This window comes from Mesitornis unicolor, unplaced genomic scaffold, assembly GCF_000695765.1.
Source record: "Mesitornis unicolor isolate BGI_N332 unplaced genomic scaffold, ASM69576v1 scaffold51564, whole genome shotgun sequence".
Taxonomy (NCBI): Eukaryota; Metazoa; Chordata; class Aves; order Mesitornithiformes; family Mesitornithidae; genus Mesitornis; species Mesitornis unicolor.
In genome coordinates this window covers 61,787-76,650 of record NW_010179066.1, presented here as the reverse complement: position 1 = coordinate 76,650, position 14,864 = coordinate 61,787, and the positions used below count along the sequence as shown (strand labels likewise).

Sequence of the window (14,864 nt, the reverse complement as noted above, 5' to 3'; positions counted from 1 at the left end):
TTACCACAAGGATTCATCACATGCTACTATAGCACATTTTGCCTCTTATTTTTTCTTCGCTTCTCAGAAGGTAAGACCTTGTAGGTTTCCCAAGGAAGTGTCACAGTTTGCTCATTTGTCCAAGAAAATAAGGTAAATTTAAAAGCTAAATTGTAGCTAAACTCACATCACTGCCACAGTTCACTTTCATTCTAGTGAAGCTGTGTATGCCTGAATCTAAATCAAGCTTCATGTCATTTCTCTGAAGAATTTTTCTACTTAATATTTATTTCAAAAGTGATTTATAGTAAAACATGTGCTTCTACATCTCTCACACATACTGCTGCTATGCCTGCCTTTATTGAAAACAGCCATGCCTTCCAAAGGAAACCAGAAGGTATTTCTGCTCAAAGAGACCAAATGCCAGCAACCACACAAACATTTTAACTATTCAAAGAACTTTCAACATAAAGCTTTTTAACAAAACACAGAAGGAACTACTAAAATACTAGGATAGCCATATACTGAACAAAGTGATAAACTAGAAGAAGAAACACGTTCTGTGTTTTGTTTGGTAGAGAGGGGCACTCAGGCCAACCCAGAGCCCAAAATATGCCACTGACCAAACAACTCTAATCAACGGAATATAGCGCCTACCTATCCCATAAAATGGATACAAGTGGCGAACACAAATGCTACATGTCCAATACAGAATCCTCCACATATTCACAGCAGTGACATACAATTTAGGCAGTGAATTAACTTACTGTTTAGGTCTCCTAAAAGTGAAATGTAACCAAAATGGTTACTCCTCACACCACCCATTAGAAACTGAAGTACATACATTTGTCAAGTGGTATTCTGGTCATCCACAGCGTTGTCGCAACACATAATGTAATCATTACACTGAAGAAACAAGTCAAATTTCATACCTCTATCAAGGCTCCTGGAAACACGTTTGCTTGAAGTGCGCTCAAAGTAGGGAGCTGGTCTGTCTATGAGGTTGCTGGCCTGTTGTGTCTGCGCTTGCGTACGTCCACTGTAGCGGAACTTGGAACCCAAGGACAGAAACTTTGCTTTTGGAGGCTGCTCCGGTGATACAAGTCTGAAAAGTAAATATGAGGAAAGTCAGTTTAAAAAGGCTTTATTTTATGTATTTAGTGAAGTACTTTAAAGCTTAGTATACTTCAACTTCAGTTCACTGTGCATGATTTGTGCACGCCAAGAAAGGATTCTACCATAAGCTCTGAGAAGAACTTCTAAAACAATGCATGTTATTCATTATTTGCAGTTGGAGTTGAAGTCATTCCGATAACTATCACATTTTCCACAGTATGACGAGGCATCCTTATCTTTTGGTGCTATCTTGGTTAAACTGTATTTTCTGTAGAAATTACGGGTCCATGTAGAATACTCAGATTTCTTTCCTTAGAATGTTACTAACAGTAGAAACTATACTGGCTTTCCTGTATTCAGAGGTACCAATACAGCAGCTGCTATTCCTCAGACTTAGCTGCATAGAAAGCTGTATCAAGTGAAAAAAAAGGTTGAGATGGCTGGAGAGTTGTGATCCAGCAGGAAGAAGTTTAACAAGCTAGATTCAGACTCCAGTTTCTTTACAATGTCATTTATAGATTTATGTAAGTTGATGTTTGTTGGATATAAGGAGCGTAAAAAAAGTATATTGTGAAAAGGGTGAAAAAGATTCAGTTACAAGTACTGTCAATGCTAGGTTCTGTGCTGGGTATGTATGCTTGTACCTAAGCGTTGGAGTCAATGTCAGAAAGTCCAAAGTAACAATGTGGCAGAATTTGCTGTTTGTATTTGACACCATACAAGTCCTTTATACCTCCCTGAATTTCCTTCAGTATGAGGACCTCAAGTTCTTATTCACATAACTCTCATTACTTGTACTTTGTTTTTCAAACTTGAGCCATCAGCTTTGACACTGAGGGTACTGTTTGTTCCAGTCTCATCCTTGCTGACAGGATAAACAGTCACCACTGCAGGAACTCTCCCCAGTCTCAGCTTCTCTAGAAAAGTCTTTGATGTTTCTTGCCAGCTCAATGTAGCGCTGCAAATACATGCTCACTCGGCATAGCAGCCTCCATGGCCTATTCTCCCTCTGTAGTCTATTACAGATAGAGCTGTTTTGATCTGAGGATCTGCAAAGAATGAAAAGTTCACTGAACATCAGCTTCTTTCAAGCAAAACCAGCCACTACTGTGGCTTTTGTACTTAGGACGGCACCAATGGACAAGTGAAACTTCAAAGTATGCTAACTTCGTTCTACTCTTTTGAAGCATTTGCACAGTGAATATCTGTATTAGTGGAATCTGATCCAACATATAGAATCATAAAATCATTTGGTTGCAAAAGACCTTTAAGATCACTGAGTCCAGCCACAACCTGTCCACTACTAAATCATGTCTCTAAGCATCTCCTCTACCCATTTTTAAATACCACCAGGGATGGTGACTCTACCACTTCCCTAGGCACATTAAAACAGTACCTAGTGGTGGTTTCTGAAAACTGAGTCATTCTACAGGTATTTCAGCAAAACTAAAGAATTTTCAGATACTTCACCAGAAGACCGGTGTGCTAGGTAGAAGGTTACTTTTTTTCTAAGCGAGGACGTTTATGGCTTTGTCAGAGAGCTGGCCAGGAGGATCCAATCCTGCATACCTAAGATGCATATGCATGCACCTGAACCCTGGTCTGTTCCAGCACATCTTTAAAGAAAGCAATTGAAGACAGGGTAATCCACTCTTTTACACTAAGGCCACTTGTTGAAATTGCAAGAATCTGGAACTACACTTTCCTTATAAAACAGCCTTATGCAATCTTTATGGCAACTTATTTCTCCACATTATTTCCAAGAGAGAGTGCATTATGCATTAAGAGGAAGAAGGCTAAGAGGGTTTTTCCAAGGTTCTTTCTGTTCTTTATTTTCCAGTCTTGGCAAGGCTACAGCATTAACTGCCATTTTTATCTACCACCCTGCTGAGATAAACTTTTAATCTTTTAATGTGGAAAATAAAAAGAGAACTAATTACTTCCTGATTAAGGGCATTTGAATGGATTTTTTGTATTACAAGCTTAATTACATAAAATAACCAAAGACTATGCTTTTACCATTTTAAGACATTCTGGGGAGACACTGAAGCAATCATGAAAATTTCAAATAAAACATCATAAAGCAGAATTACAAGCAGGTTTCTGCAGCCATTGGTTAAGATCCAGAGCTGCAGGCTAAGCTTAACTTACAGGTTAATCTAGATACACTGTCTGACTGTATTTCTTAAAGTAGATTGTTGCTCTTTGAAAATGGTACTGGGATCCTATAAGGTTGAGCTGATACAAGTGAATCCAATGCCTTTTGGTTGTCATTTTCAATGAAATTCATTACCAGTTTTTATAACTAAATTAGTATGCTGGCTGAATTTCCCATAATTTATATGATGGATCTTCATGTCATTATTTGAGAAAAACTGAAACATTGCAGAAGACAACACAAGGAATCTTACAATGTTATACAGGGGATGCTAAGAGATGTGGAAGCTAAAAACATACATCTTGATTGAATACAATTTACTGTGGTATCATACACAAGCTTTACACATGCTCTGAAAGAACTACAGTCTTTCGGACTGTAGCAATTCCTTTCTGCTTTTTGTCTTTGGAAAAAAAACAGAGCTGGATTTATTTCATCGTTTTTAAATCAGGATGAGAGGTTCTGAGGATTTTCTGATGACATCAGTGGAGTATGTGGATTTTACAGAATGGTTCAAGTAATTGTTACATAGTTCTTGTTATAATGCCATTCCTGGTCAGGAAAAGTCACTTCTAATTGGAATAAAATCCAATTATTTTTATTATGTCAGAATTTCCGTAGTAAGATTCTCTAATATGTATTAACACTCCTGAAAACTTTTATATTTGCAAATGGCAGTTCTCAGTTTAGGATTTTTGGCTTTCACGATATTTGGTTTTGCCTGTTCAAGTCCATTTTATCACTATAAAATTAGGAAATACAGTTTCCCATAAAAGCATGAGTTATTTAAAAGTGTTGATAAATTTTTCACTGCAGACAGAACTGCATGCTTTTTGTGGTAATAGACATCACCAGCCAAAGCAGACTTCAAATTTTAAAGAGTGGAATGGTGGACTAAGTATCTTAATAAACTTAACTAATTAATTCTATCAGACACACAAAAAAATCTTTGATCAAAATTTAAAAAATAAGTGCTTCTAAACTAAGCACCTTGAGACTGATTGCCAATCTCAGCATGAATTCTAACATTGCATTCAAGAATACTCTATGTTCAAGTAAAATCTGAATACTGAAAACCATTCAATGAGACAGTTCTAGTAATGAACTGCTTAAGTCTCCTGGTTCCCAAGTTTTCTGAAGGTCTCAGTCTAGCACGTATATTCAGCTTAGATTAGTATGCAGCAACAGGACTGTATCTACCTTAAAACACAATTGCTTTTTAAAAATAAAAGCCAGGCTCCTGAAGGAGAAAGCTTACCTTTTACATACCCTAGTTATATGCTCATTTGAAGCAAGAAACTCAGATTCAATGCCGATTCAATGCATAAGAGATTCAACCTAAATCTGAGACTCCTAAGCTGCATGGGGCACATGCACTCCTTCATGCAGTTCATGCTGTTGTAAAAATTAAATTAAGATTTTTCAAATTTCCTTTTCAGTTGAGAAAGCAGAAAGAAAAAGAACTCTGTGACCTACTGTTAAAGTGCTTGTTTACAAATAGACCATAGTTTCAATGACCAGTTCAGAACTTAATCAGTTGCTGGTGAAAAACTGCAGAGACAGTTATGGATTATTACATAAACAAATAGTAGTCTGTTTTTAAAGTGATTCTCTGCTCTTTAAAGAATGACTTTGAACTCAGCCCAGTTTTTAAATAAGGAAAAATTCAGTTGTAAGCATTTACACTCAGCAGAATATTCTGAAAAGTGAAGTGAATGAAGATTACTGTCAAGCCCCAAGAGCTTCTTGTGAAGGAGTAGAGTGGCCTTCTAGACGGTCACTCTGAAGAGCTGATCTCTCAGAAAGTCTTAGTACAATCACCAGTTTAGTTCCATCCGGTTAGCACTCTGAAAGTTTAAATAAAGCAATTAATTGTACTGGACACTTGTGGAATTGGTAACTTGGGGTCAAAGACTGTTAGGGTGTCTTCTAAGAGGTGTTACTGGACTGAGAAATTAGGGACAAAGACAGGGGAAATCTCTACTTTTCTTGAAAGATAGGCGCATACCTGGCAAAGTAGGGGAAGCAGAGAATTATAATTTACCTGAAGAAAGTATGGTGCTCCACACAAACCTTCCATAACCTTTTAGCAGCCCGATGGTTTGGCAGTTTGAACCCAATAGTGCTCTCAAACTGTTCCAGCTGGAAAGAATCCACAAATAAATTAACCCATTTCCTTAAGCTGGCTATTAACTAGGAGGCAAAGCTCAGATAGCTCCATTACTGTAACAAGCTGAAATTCTCTTGTTATGAGACTTCATGTGATTTTAAAAAAAAAAATTAGAAAAATTAGAATTTCCAGTCTTCTAGTAAGATTATACTTGGCAAGCTTGTCATGATAGGTAATAATCACAATATCATTTCTTATCTGTACTACTGTAGTTTAGTGTTTCTTGCTGTTTTCTGACTAGCTGCCCAGTGTCTTTATTTTTAAACCGCAAGAAGTAATTCTACTGCAGGGTGTGCTGCACACTTCCCTTGGATTTAATAAAAGTGTCAAGCTTACCTGATCTATTTCACTATGTAACAGGTTCTGAGCAAAAAAATTACATCTATGCACTGTCAGTGCAAGAACAACACATCTGAGTTCCAAAATTTACAAAACTACAAAGTTAGTATTGTAGTATTGGTATTTAGACCTCTCTTCTGTTTTATTTATTCACAGAGTAAGAGCTACCTTAAAAGTTTGTTGCTGGATAGAAATTATCTCACAAAAGAAACAAGACAGAAAGGTGCTACTTACTTCTGCTGGTCTGACTTTGATGTAGAAATTACTTCGCTTATAGGAAATCTTCAGAATTTTTGGCCAAGCAAAGCGGTTGATCCGGAGTCTGTCTTTGTAAATGAGCAGTCCATTAGCACATACACCCAGCATGATATCCACACCTTCAGAATCCTATCGTGTATGAGACAATTCCATAAAAATCAGTTTAGTAACATTCCAAACAAGCAGTTATTGCTGGCATGCCTTGAGGGAATAATGCAACTGGGACTTGTTTCATATTCAAACCTGAAAGACCTTGACAATGAGATTCTTAAAGCAGAAATAACCAAATATATTATTTTTATTATAAAGCCTTAAAGTAATGGGCTTTGGCATGCCTTTATCTGCATATGCCACATCTTGGAAATTCTTCAATATCCTGGCAATAGGGACCAAGTCAATAACTTAAGAGCAAGGATGGATGGTGGATGTGCTACCAATAATTTCAACAACCATTAGAAGGAGAAAAAGTCAAACCAGGCCTTTCCAACTTAGAAGAGTCAATGAAAGTCTGAACAAGTTGGTGATCATGGTCACCCACTAGTATATTAAACACAGAGGAAGTAATGGACAGTTGGCTGAAAACATCAACACAATTATTTCAGTCAAAGTGCTGGTGAGCCAGGCTTCTGAGCATTCTGTTTTACTGAAGGAGTCTGATGCAAGTTTTATAGGCTCAAAACTCATCACTCAACTGATAAGGCTTCAATACACTGTACCACTACACAACACAGCAGAATCTCATGTCCTCCCCAACAACAGAACAACTACATAAAATGCTGACACTATCATTAAAAGGTTGCTGCACTGGCATAACTAACAGCTGCAAGCAGATTCTTGCAAACAGTGCTTCTAATGCTTGCAGTTACTTCACTATGGCAAAAGAAAGCTCCAAATAACTCTAAAACTTTGAATTCCTTAAAACACTAGAGACCAAGTGAACAGCCACACTGCACTTGTATTAAAAAATGAATAAATGTTACAGACATAGTTAATGCAGTTGAATAAAAATTTAAGTGTATTTCTTTCAAGTGTTCCTAACAGAACACAGAAAAAAGTCTATGGAAAATTGTAAAAACAAGTGAACAATGTTTCCATATGAAACAGAATTAAACAATTTTTCCACCAATACTTAGAAGTCTTGGTTTTCTTTTTTAAATATGGGACTGATATGCTTACAATGAATTAATTTTCCTAATCATTTGTGTGAGGGAGTGGGTTGATGAGTTGGTTTGTTTGGTTTTTAACTTAAAAAATTCCCCACTAGAAATGCAAATTTGATTTGACCTACATGGAGGAGTGGAAAAAGCATCAAAACCTCACCCTCCCCCAAGACCTAACCCACCCCTGCCTCTGTATTCAACTCTCATTGTATTACAGAAATAATTACATGTTCTTTTAGGCTTTACTTTATGGCCCCACATCTCCTTAGCATCAAAAACCTGACATGTAAAATTTATTTAGCCGCTCTTCTGAATAAAATATTTCCAAGCTGAATGTACATCTACACATTAAATAAACAGATTTAAACTAAATTCTAAGGATGTTAGAGCTGTAAACTGAATAATTATTGTTACCAAGAGAAAAAATGGTTATACCCAAGAATTCAGGGTATGAAGTTTTAAAAATAGTCTATATGTACTATGTTTTTTAATAATAAACATGTCTACCCTAAAATAAAACAAAACAAAACCAAACCAATCCCCAATACCTTGGCATGATGTAAATCCACTCCATACATGGAAAGTCTCTTAGCATTTTCTAGGAACTGGGAATCCGCCTGTGCTGGAGTCAAGCCCCTAAAACCATTGAATAAGCCTTGAGTTTATTGACAAAAGAACTGAGAATCAAAACTGAGTGGAATCCTGGAATTCAGACAGGTAGAAAAATCTCAGTTTGTAAGTTATCAATAGCATTTTTGCCCTAAAGGGAAAGTGTTCTTTCAAAGCATATTCTGTTCCTTTAGTAGAGACTGCCATATTCACTCTTTCAAAATATTTTAGCTGTATGTTGCTTAAACTAATTCATATGCTCCGATAGAAATATTAAGTGAAGCTGCTACTTTCAAACTGAAATTTTTAAACATGAAAGTAAGACGTTCTAGTTACATAGCAAAATATTTCCAAAGTAACAATAGCATCAGCTTAGCAGTTTTACACATACTCTTAAGAGAATTGACATAAAGGTGACAAACCATGATGATTTCATTTAATCCAGCTGTATGTGACACACCTGTGTGTTTTGTGTAGCTCAGCTACTTTCTCTTCCATTTCTTGAGTTTGATTGGGTGCAAAGTGGAATTCACTGATGTAGTGACTGCGGTGCTCATTGGGGTCATGATCACCCAGCTCGGCCTGCAGGGTATATGAGCCCAGGAGGGCATGAGTCACAAAAGAACATGGCAGGCGACCAGAAGCAATATCCTGACGAAGCTGTAGGCACAAGAAATATCTGCAAGACAAAGGAAAGCGGAAAAAACCCAAAACAAACAAAAAGAACAGAGAAAGTATTAGCAATGGCAAGTTTAGGAGAGATTTTGCAGAATTTATTGAGATGCATGTAATCATAAAGGTGTATGTTATAAGTCAATTAATAATCTGTTAAACTTTATATTATTTGAGCATTATTGCCACACAGTAAATTTCATTTCCATTTTTAACAGTCAATATTACTTCCATAAATAATGTGAAAAGCAGGAAAAATTCTGATTTCCAATATAAATGAATGAAAACCTGTATCTAGTTTGTAACAAAAGCTGAATTAGGGATTCATTCATTTCACACTGTAGCCTGCATCTATCCAAGGTTTACAAATAAAAACCCCTGCATTTTCTTTGACATTTCCCTTTGGCTTTAAAATTCCAACTTTTATATCCCTTGCAGTTCACGAGCTAGTCAAGTCATGTTATACACAAAAGAAATTTGGGTTAGTCCTGAACAACTTCTTTTAAATACACTGTGTACTAAATGTCTTAGAGTATTTGCAGCAATATATCAGCTACGCACTTGCACAGCTATCATATTTTGGGCAGAAGACTGATCCAATGCAATACGTAGTAACACATCCTGCCTCAGCAGTCTGCTAACTTCAAACCAAAACTAACTTCTTAGGTTTTCCATAACTCCTGAAAACCATGAGTGTCAATTCCCTGCATTCTACCCAGTGCATTCTAAGTATTTTCTGTTTAAGAACTCTGGAAAAGAATTATGTTCAGGTTTTATTATGTGTTATGGTTTTATTTAATGTGTAAGTATAAAATTATGTTTTCACCAACCTGGCCCAGATTATCACTGAAGTACCTTGGATCCCTTGAGCTTCGCTTGTAGTAGCAATAACCCCACACCCTCACATGCTATGTAACAAAGCAGCAGCCCAGCAATAAACCACTGGCTTCTTTCAAATATGATCACTTCTTACCTCCTGCCCAAATCACATCCCCACTTATCATTAAATTCTTCTTTCAGGTTTCTTCCTGAAGTTTTTACTTTGCCTTTTCAACCTCATTCCAAAAAGCAGTTGATAAAGAACATCTCTAGTGTTCTACAGTAATAGCCAAACTTGTTACAGCATCCAGAAACTGAAGAAGAAACTTTATATGGCCTTCAAATTAGATGGACAGTAATCTTTAAGTTTAAAATTGAGAGCTATGCATACCTAGTGATGTCTTCAATCAACTGTGAAGGATCAGTGGGGTAAAACTTCACATTAAAGGTGAATATCCAAGGTAAACCTAAACACGAAAATGTCCAATTGTTAATCTCAAACAAGGTGAGGCAAGCAAAAAAAGAACTTTACTGAAAAAAGTTAGGTGGTCATAAATCTTAGGCCACTGAAATCTTGAAGAAAGCTTTTTTCCTCTTTTTACAAGGAAGCATACATTACTAGGAAGCATACATTATTTTCATTATCAAGTAGTTACTCACATACACACACAGTGAAAGATTAGCATGTTAACATTTTTTAAAGAATGTGTTACAGTAATTTATGTCTATATCAGAAGGTTTTGATCTGAAAAATATCGTAATATCTTAATACTTTAAAGATATTCTGTATTCAGACACTTGCACTGAATTTGTGTTCATCTCCATTTCCAAGGCTAACAGTTTTCTCCTGTTTAAACTGTTATTTTGAAAGACTGTGCATGAGATGTTAAGATGAGGACTGCATTGTATAGGTAACAGATAGGTAAATTATTCATATTCATACAGAACACATGAAAGGCAAAAAATATTAGAAATTACTTTAAATTTTTTTAAAGAAACTATACCTTTAGCAACTATAATAACTATTTTAATTTTAAATTCTCATGTGTTAGAATTGTTAGTATCACATGCATTTTTTTAAGCAAAAGCATACTTAAAACTAGTTTAATAGTTTGAAAAAGCATAAAATGTTGTCTTTAGTCATAGCTCTAGTTTTAAATAAACTTTAAAGGGTTTAAAAGCTGAAGTGACTCATCAATAATTAATATACATTCTCAGAACGTTACTTTACCACTAGTGTAGAACCTGCCAGTATTGTAACACTATGAGCAAGAGGACTACATTCACTGGAAAGTACTAACAACTTAACAAAATGTAGAACTTTCCCAATTCAAACAGATTTTATTAAGTACAGTGCAGACATACATGTGTAATGGAAAATCCCAAAACAGGAGTCCAGGAAAAGAATGTAATAGTTTGGTTGTGCATGCTGCTTGAAAGCAAATGCAGTTGGGCTTTATCATATCTTGCCAAGCACAGTAAGTAGCACTACTAATGTAGATTTGCTAAAAATGATGAAAGGCAAGAAATAATAATATTAGCAAAACAATTTAGTAGTATTTTTTTGTCTTCCTCTAACACATTTTCTCCTAATGCAAATAATATTTTGGTGAAAAACATAGTAAAAATAATCTTTGGTAAAACACAGCTCTTAATGGTGAATTTTGGACAGTGAACAGTTTTAAAAGTCTGCCCTACACAGATAAATTGTACTTTGAAAAAAATGTGTATTTTAACAATAACAAGAAGAGACTGAAAGGCCATTTCCAACATTATGCTAGAAAATAGCGCTGACATTTTTGTTTAAGGTTATTTTCTATAAAAAACAAACAACAAACAAAACCAACTATTTTAAAACTTCACAGTTGTTAAAGGTGAAGAGGTGGTTTGTATAAAGATTGCTAACAACTTTCAAAATTTCAGAAGTTACTTCAGTTTTTCAGACATGACTATTCATTGGAGCACTTTAATTTCTGCTTAAACGTGAACCTCATTCTCTTACCTGGCTGCTAAATCACTATGTTTCCCTTTGAGAGTGCAGGGTTTTAGTGTATCTTAGTGTTCCCCAGTTACCAATTATTTGTTAAAACAATGAAACCTTTGCTTACGAAGTAAGGTAGGACTCCTTAAATGACAAAGCCTAATCTGAGGTACACATAGTACTGAATTCCATAAAATGTGCCTCATTGCATCATTTACTGCAATCCAGTGCATGACAGAATTAAGAAAATAAAACCTTTTACCTAACACTAAATAGTACAATGACACAATTAACCCTGGAATAGGTTAGCCCACTTCCATCATTTATCACCCAGGGAATACCATCATTTAATGAAAAGTGGCTGATATCGAATAAGCCAAACTGATGAAGAGGAGCAAAAAGCGTTCAGGGAGATTTGTCATGTTTAGGGAGATACAGCTGTGGGATTAGGAGAGATGGATGAAAGATGTGTCCTTCCACACAGGTACTAAACCAGTCTTCAAGATTTCCTGGAATGAAGCAATGTTTCCTGGTATGATGCAGCTTTTCCTGGTCTAAAATCGCAGTTAAACTAATCGCAGATGAATCCCTGCTTAAACCATTTCTCTTTATTGTCAGCATTTCTACAGTTAGCTTTCAGAAAGTACTGTAGCCAGAAGACCTAGACGCTGTTTGAAGAAGAAAAAAGGTAAGTCTATATTCTTTATAAAAAGCTAAAGAGAGCCTAAAGCCTCTCAATCTATACGCTACGTGAAAAAATGTAACATCTACTCAAACTAATTCCCATAGCTAATCCATAGGAAAAAAGAAAGTTGTAGTTGACCTCCTACTAAATATTTTCTGTACAGTTGGTGACCTTATAACCTTATATTTTGCCTGATTACTGAAGGCACATTTATCCCTTGAAAACAGACTAGCAAGTATATTACAATGTGCACAGTCTATATTTATACTTCTTACTACAGCATACTGTTTACAGCCACATAATGGCTGCATACAAACATAATTGTCTCCACACAATAATGCACACTATTGCTGCTGCTTTGAATTGGAAGCCAAGACAAAATAAAAAGTAATCCTGTCCCCGGATAAGGCTCTCTGTTTTGATGTCGGGCTACAGAAATGTCAAGTTTTTTTCTGGCCAGCTTGTTACCTCAAAAATGCTTCTGCAGCAACTTTAGGCACATTTTTAGAGAAAAAGAATGCAACAGAACTAACCAGCTCACAGCATAAATAACATGATTCATCCCATTCAAACAGGGAAATTAATGAGGTCCTTTTTTTTCCAGTAAAAGCTTTTTCTGGCTTTTACAGATGATACCTCTGTGTCTCAGCTAACATCTTTCAGGTACTGTGTGACTAGGAAAGATACGCTGCTCACAGACAGAGGTAAGAAAATGTCATGCACCTCACAGATAAATTCTCAAATTAAATTTTAATGTGAGGGTGAACCATAGCACTCTGTGAAGACTGGAATTTCACTACTCCAAGGTCAGTTGCTGCTGCTTGTACCATCACTATATTCAAGCTGAAATCCTCAATTTTGCAAAAGCCTGAATCCACTTTAGGTGCAGCAATTTTCCAGAAGGTAGTGACAGGAGAGTAACTACCCTACCTGTTCCTGATTGAATTAACTGAGGTTTTAACATATACCAGTAGATATCCAATTACACGAGTTTAAAATGTCAAGAATTAATTTTCCTGAACAGGTCAGGCTGGCTGCAAGCAAACAAGGATTTTTGCCACCTTTGTAGCTCTCAGAACAGAGCCAGTATCTTATGGATCAAGTTCATTAGCCAAAGTAACATTGGTAATCGCTGAGATCCAACATAATTGCCCAGCTAAAGGCCAACCTGAACAAATGAGAGATCACATAGGAGGCCTTAGGACCTTGAATTAGCAGGAGACAGCCCGATGCAGAACACGACTTGGGGAGACCACAGGATTCTTATCTAGCCTTTCCCAGTCATGTGTGAGAGAGAGATTGGTACAAATATTAAGTTGCAAACTGACATGCTGAACTCCACTTCCAAATTTGTCACATTTGTGTTCAGATCAATGTATTTCTCCAAATAGGCTTATCTGGCATGCTAGCGCTTCGGTTTGTGCAGTACAAGAGGAAAAGAAATCAGTTTCTTCATTTCAAATGTTCAAATGGACTAGTAGGTTTTGCAGGTACTTTATATTTATTATAATCAAGTATTTTTGTACACAAGATTCCCATTCTTGATTCAAAGACAACTATATTTAGAACTGCGCCTGAAAATAAGAAAAGCCTCATTACTTGATACTCATGTAGTTTGGGGATAAAATTTGTTTTTGCATTGCATTCTAATATGTGGAAACTTTAGTATACTGATTATGAGGAAGACAACTAACAGCATGCTGATTACGTGCAAGTTGGGATAAGCAAGTTTCATTTTAATATCATTGAAATGGTATTTTTACTTGGTTGTTTCCCTCATACACTATGTTTATCAACTACAGTGCTACAGACCAGAGAAAAAATTCCAGTCATGATGCCCAATTCAAAAAACTGGACATGATGTCCGATACAAAATGTATAAGAAACCACAAACCTTTAAAACATTTTTGTTGTAGTACGTATTATATAGTACTAAACACGTGTTGTATAGTGCATCCAAGAAATTTTCATGTCAGTTCCCATACTTCGGATTCATGACTCTTATGTGTAGGCTACATAGCATGCAGATCACTACAGAAGACAATAACAAAAAGTATCTATGTCCTCAATCTTTTGTTAAATACTAAAATCAAACAAAACAGTCTTTAGCACACATATTTGGACAACTAATAGGTTTTTCTGAAGACTGACAGAATAAGAATTTACAGTACTAGTAACTTTTCCTTAATTAAAAGGATGACCTATGTTTGCATAAGTATATTAGTACCTTCACTATTTTAAACAGGTCTGGTTTGCTTATACAAGAGCATGATAGATAAAAAAAACCAAACCACAGCAGTTTCCAAGGAAGTTTTTGTAACCTTCATTTCTTTATCCAAAATATAAAGAACATCTTCCTAGTAAGGGAATCAATTTGGAAAGGTCTAAAGAAAACAGGATTACCACCACTATTGAAAAATGTGAGTGTTGCCTTAGAACAGGAAGTTAACAATAATATAGAAACCATGAGTTTGTCAATGTAAACAACACACACTGCTGTTCTTAAGTACAAACACCCCTACTGGATCACATTCTCTGAAAGAATTCAAAGTCGGTTTCTTAAATTCTTGTTCTGTTGAAAGTGTAGACATGTAAATGGTGTTATCATCATCATCATCATCTCCTCCCCACTAACATTTCCTATTGGGCACTAATAAAAGAAGGTTTCCATAAAAAAAAAAAAACCAAACCATAAAACAAAACCCAAGAAGATAATCCCTGCATTGGCCACAAACGAGTAGAGCAAGGAGAAGAATCTCAGTAAGGGGAAGGACTGTGTAGCACTTAGCGGCTACTTATTTTGAGATATGTATACTCAACAAAGAATATTCCCTAAATTTAGTTTCCATTCACTCCCCTATCTACTACAAAAGCTACCTGGCTACTGAAGAGTTTTGACAGTTTTATGCAAACAGAGT

The 14,864-nt window shown here is 35.9% G+C and overlaps 1 protein-coding gene across 1 annotated transcript in view; it reads right to left on the bottom strand.

Annotated features, from left to right (window-relative positions):
* The window catches only part of EPB41L2 (erythrocyte membrane protein band 4.1-like 2), a gene marked incomplete at its 3' end in the record, with an annotated part of 48,170 nt that overhangs the window by 13,425 nt on the left and 19,881 nt on the right, over positions 1–14,864 (bottom strand). The window contains exons 5-10 of the mRNA XM_010182637.1: positions 9,672–9,747; positions 8,250–8,468; positions 7,729–7,816; positions 5,997–6,149; positions 5,298–5,395; positions 912–1,084 (exon numbers count right to left, since the gene is read on the bottom strand). Coding sequence (XP_010180939.1) covers positions 912–1,084; positions 5,298–5,395; positions 5,997–6,149; positions 7,729–7,816; positions 8,250–8,468; positions 9,672–9,747 — 807 coding nt within the window. The remainder of the gene's footprint in view (positions 1–911; positions 1,085–5,297; positions 5,396–5,996; positions 6,150–7,728; positions 7,817–8,249; positions 8,469–9,671; positions 9,748–14,864) is intronic.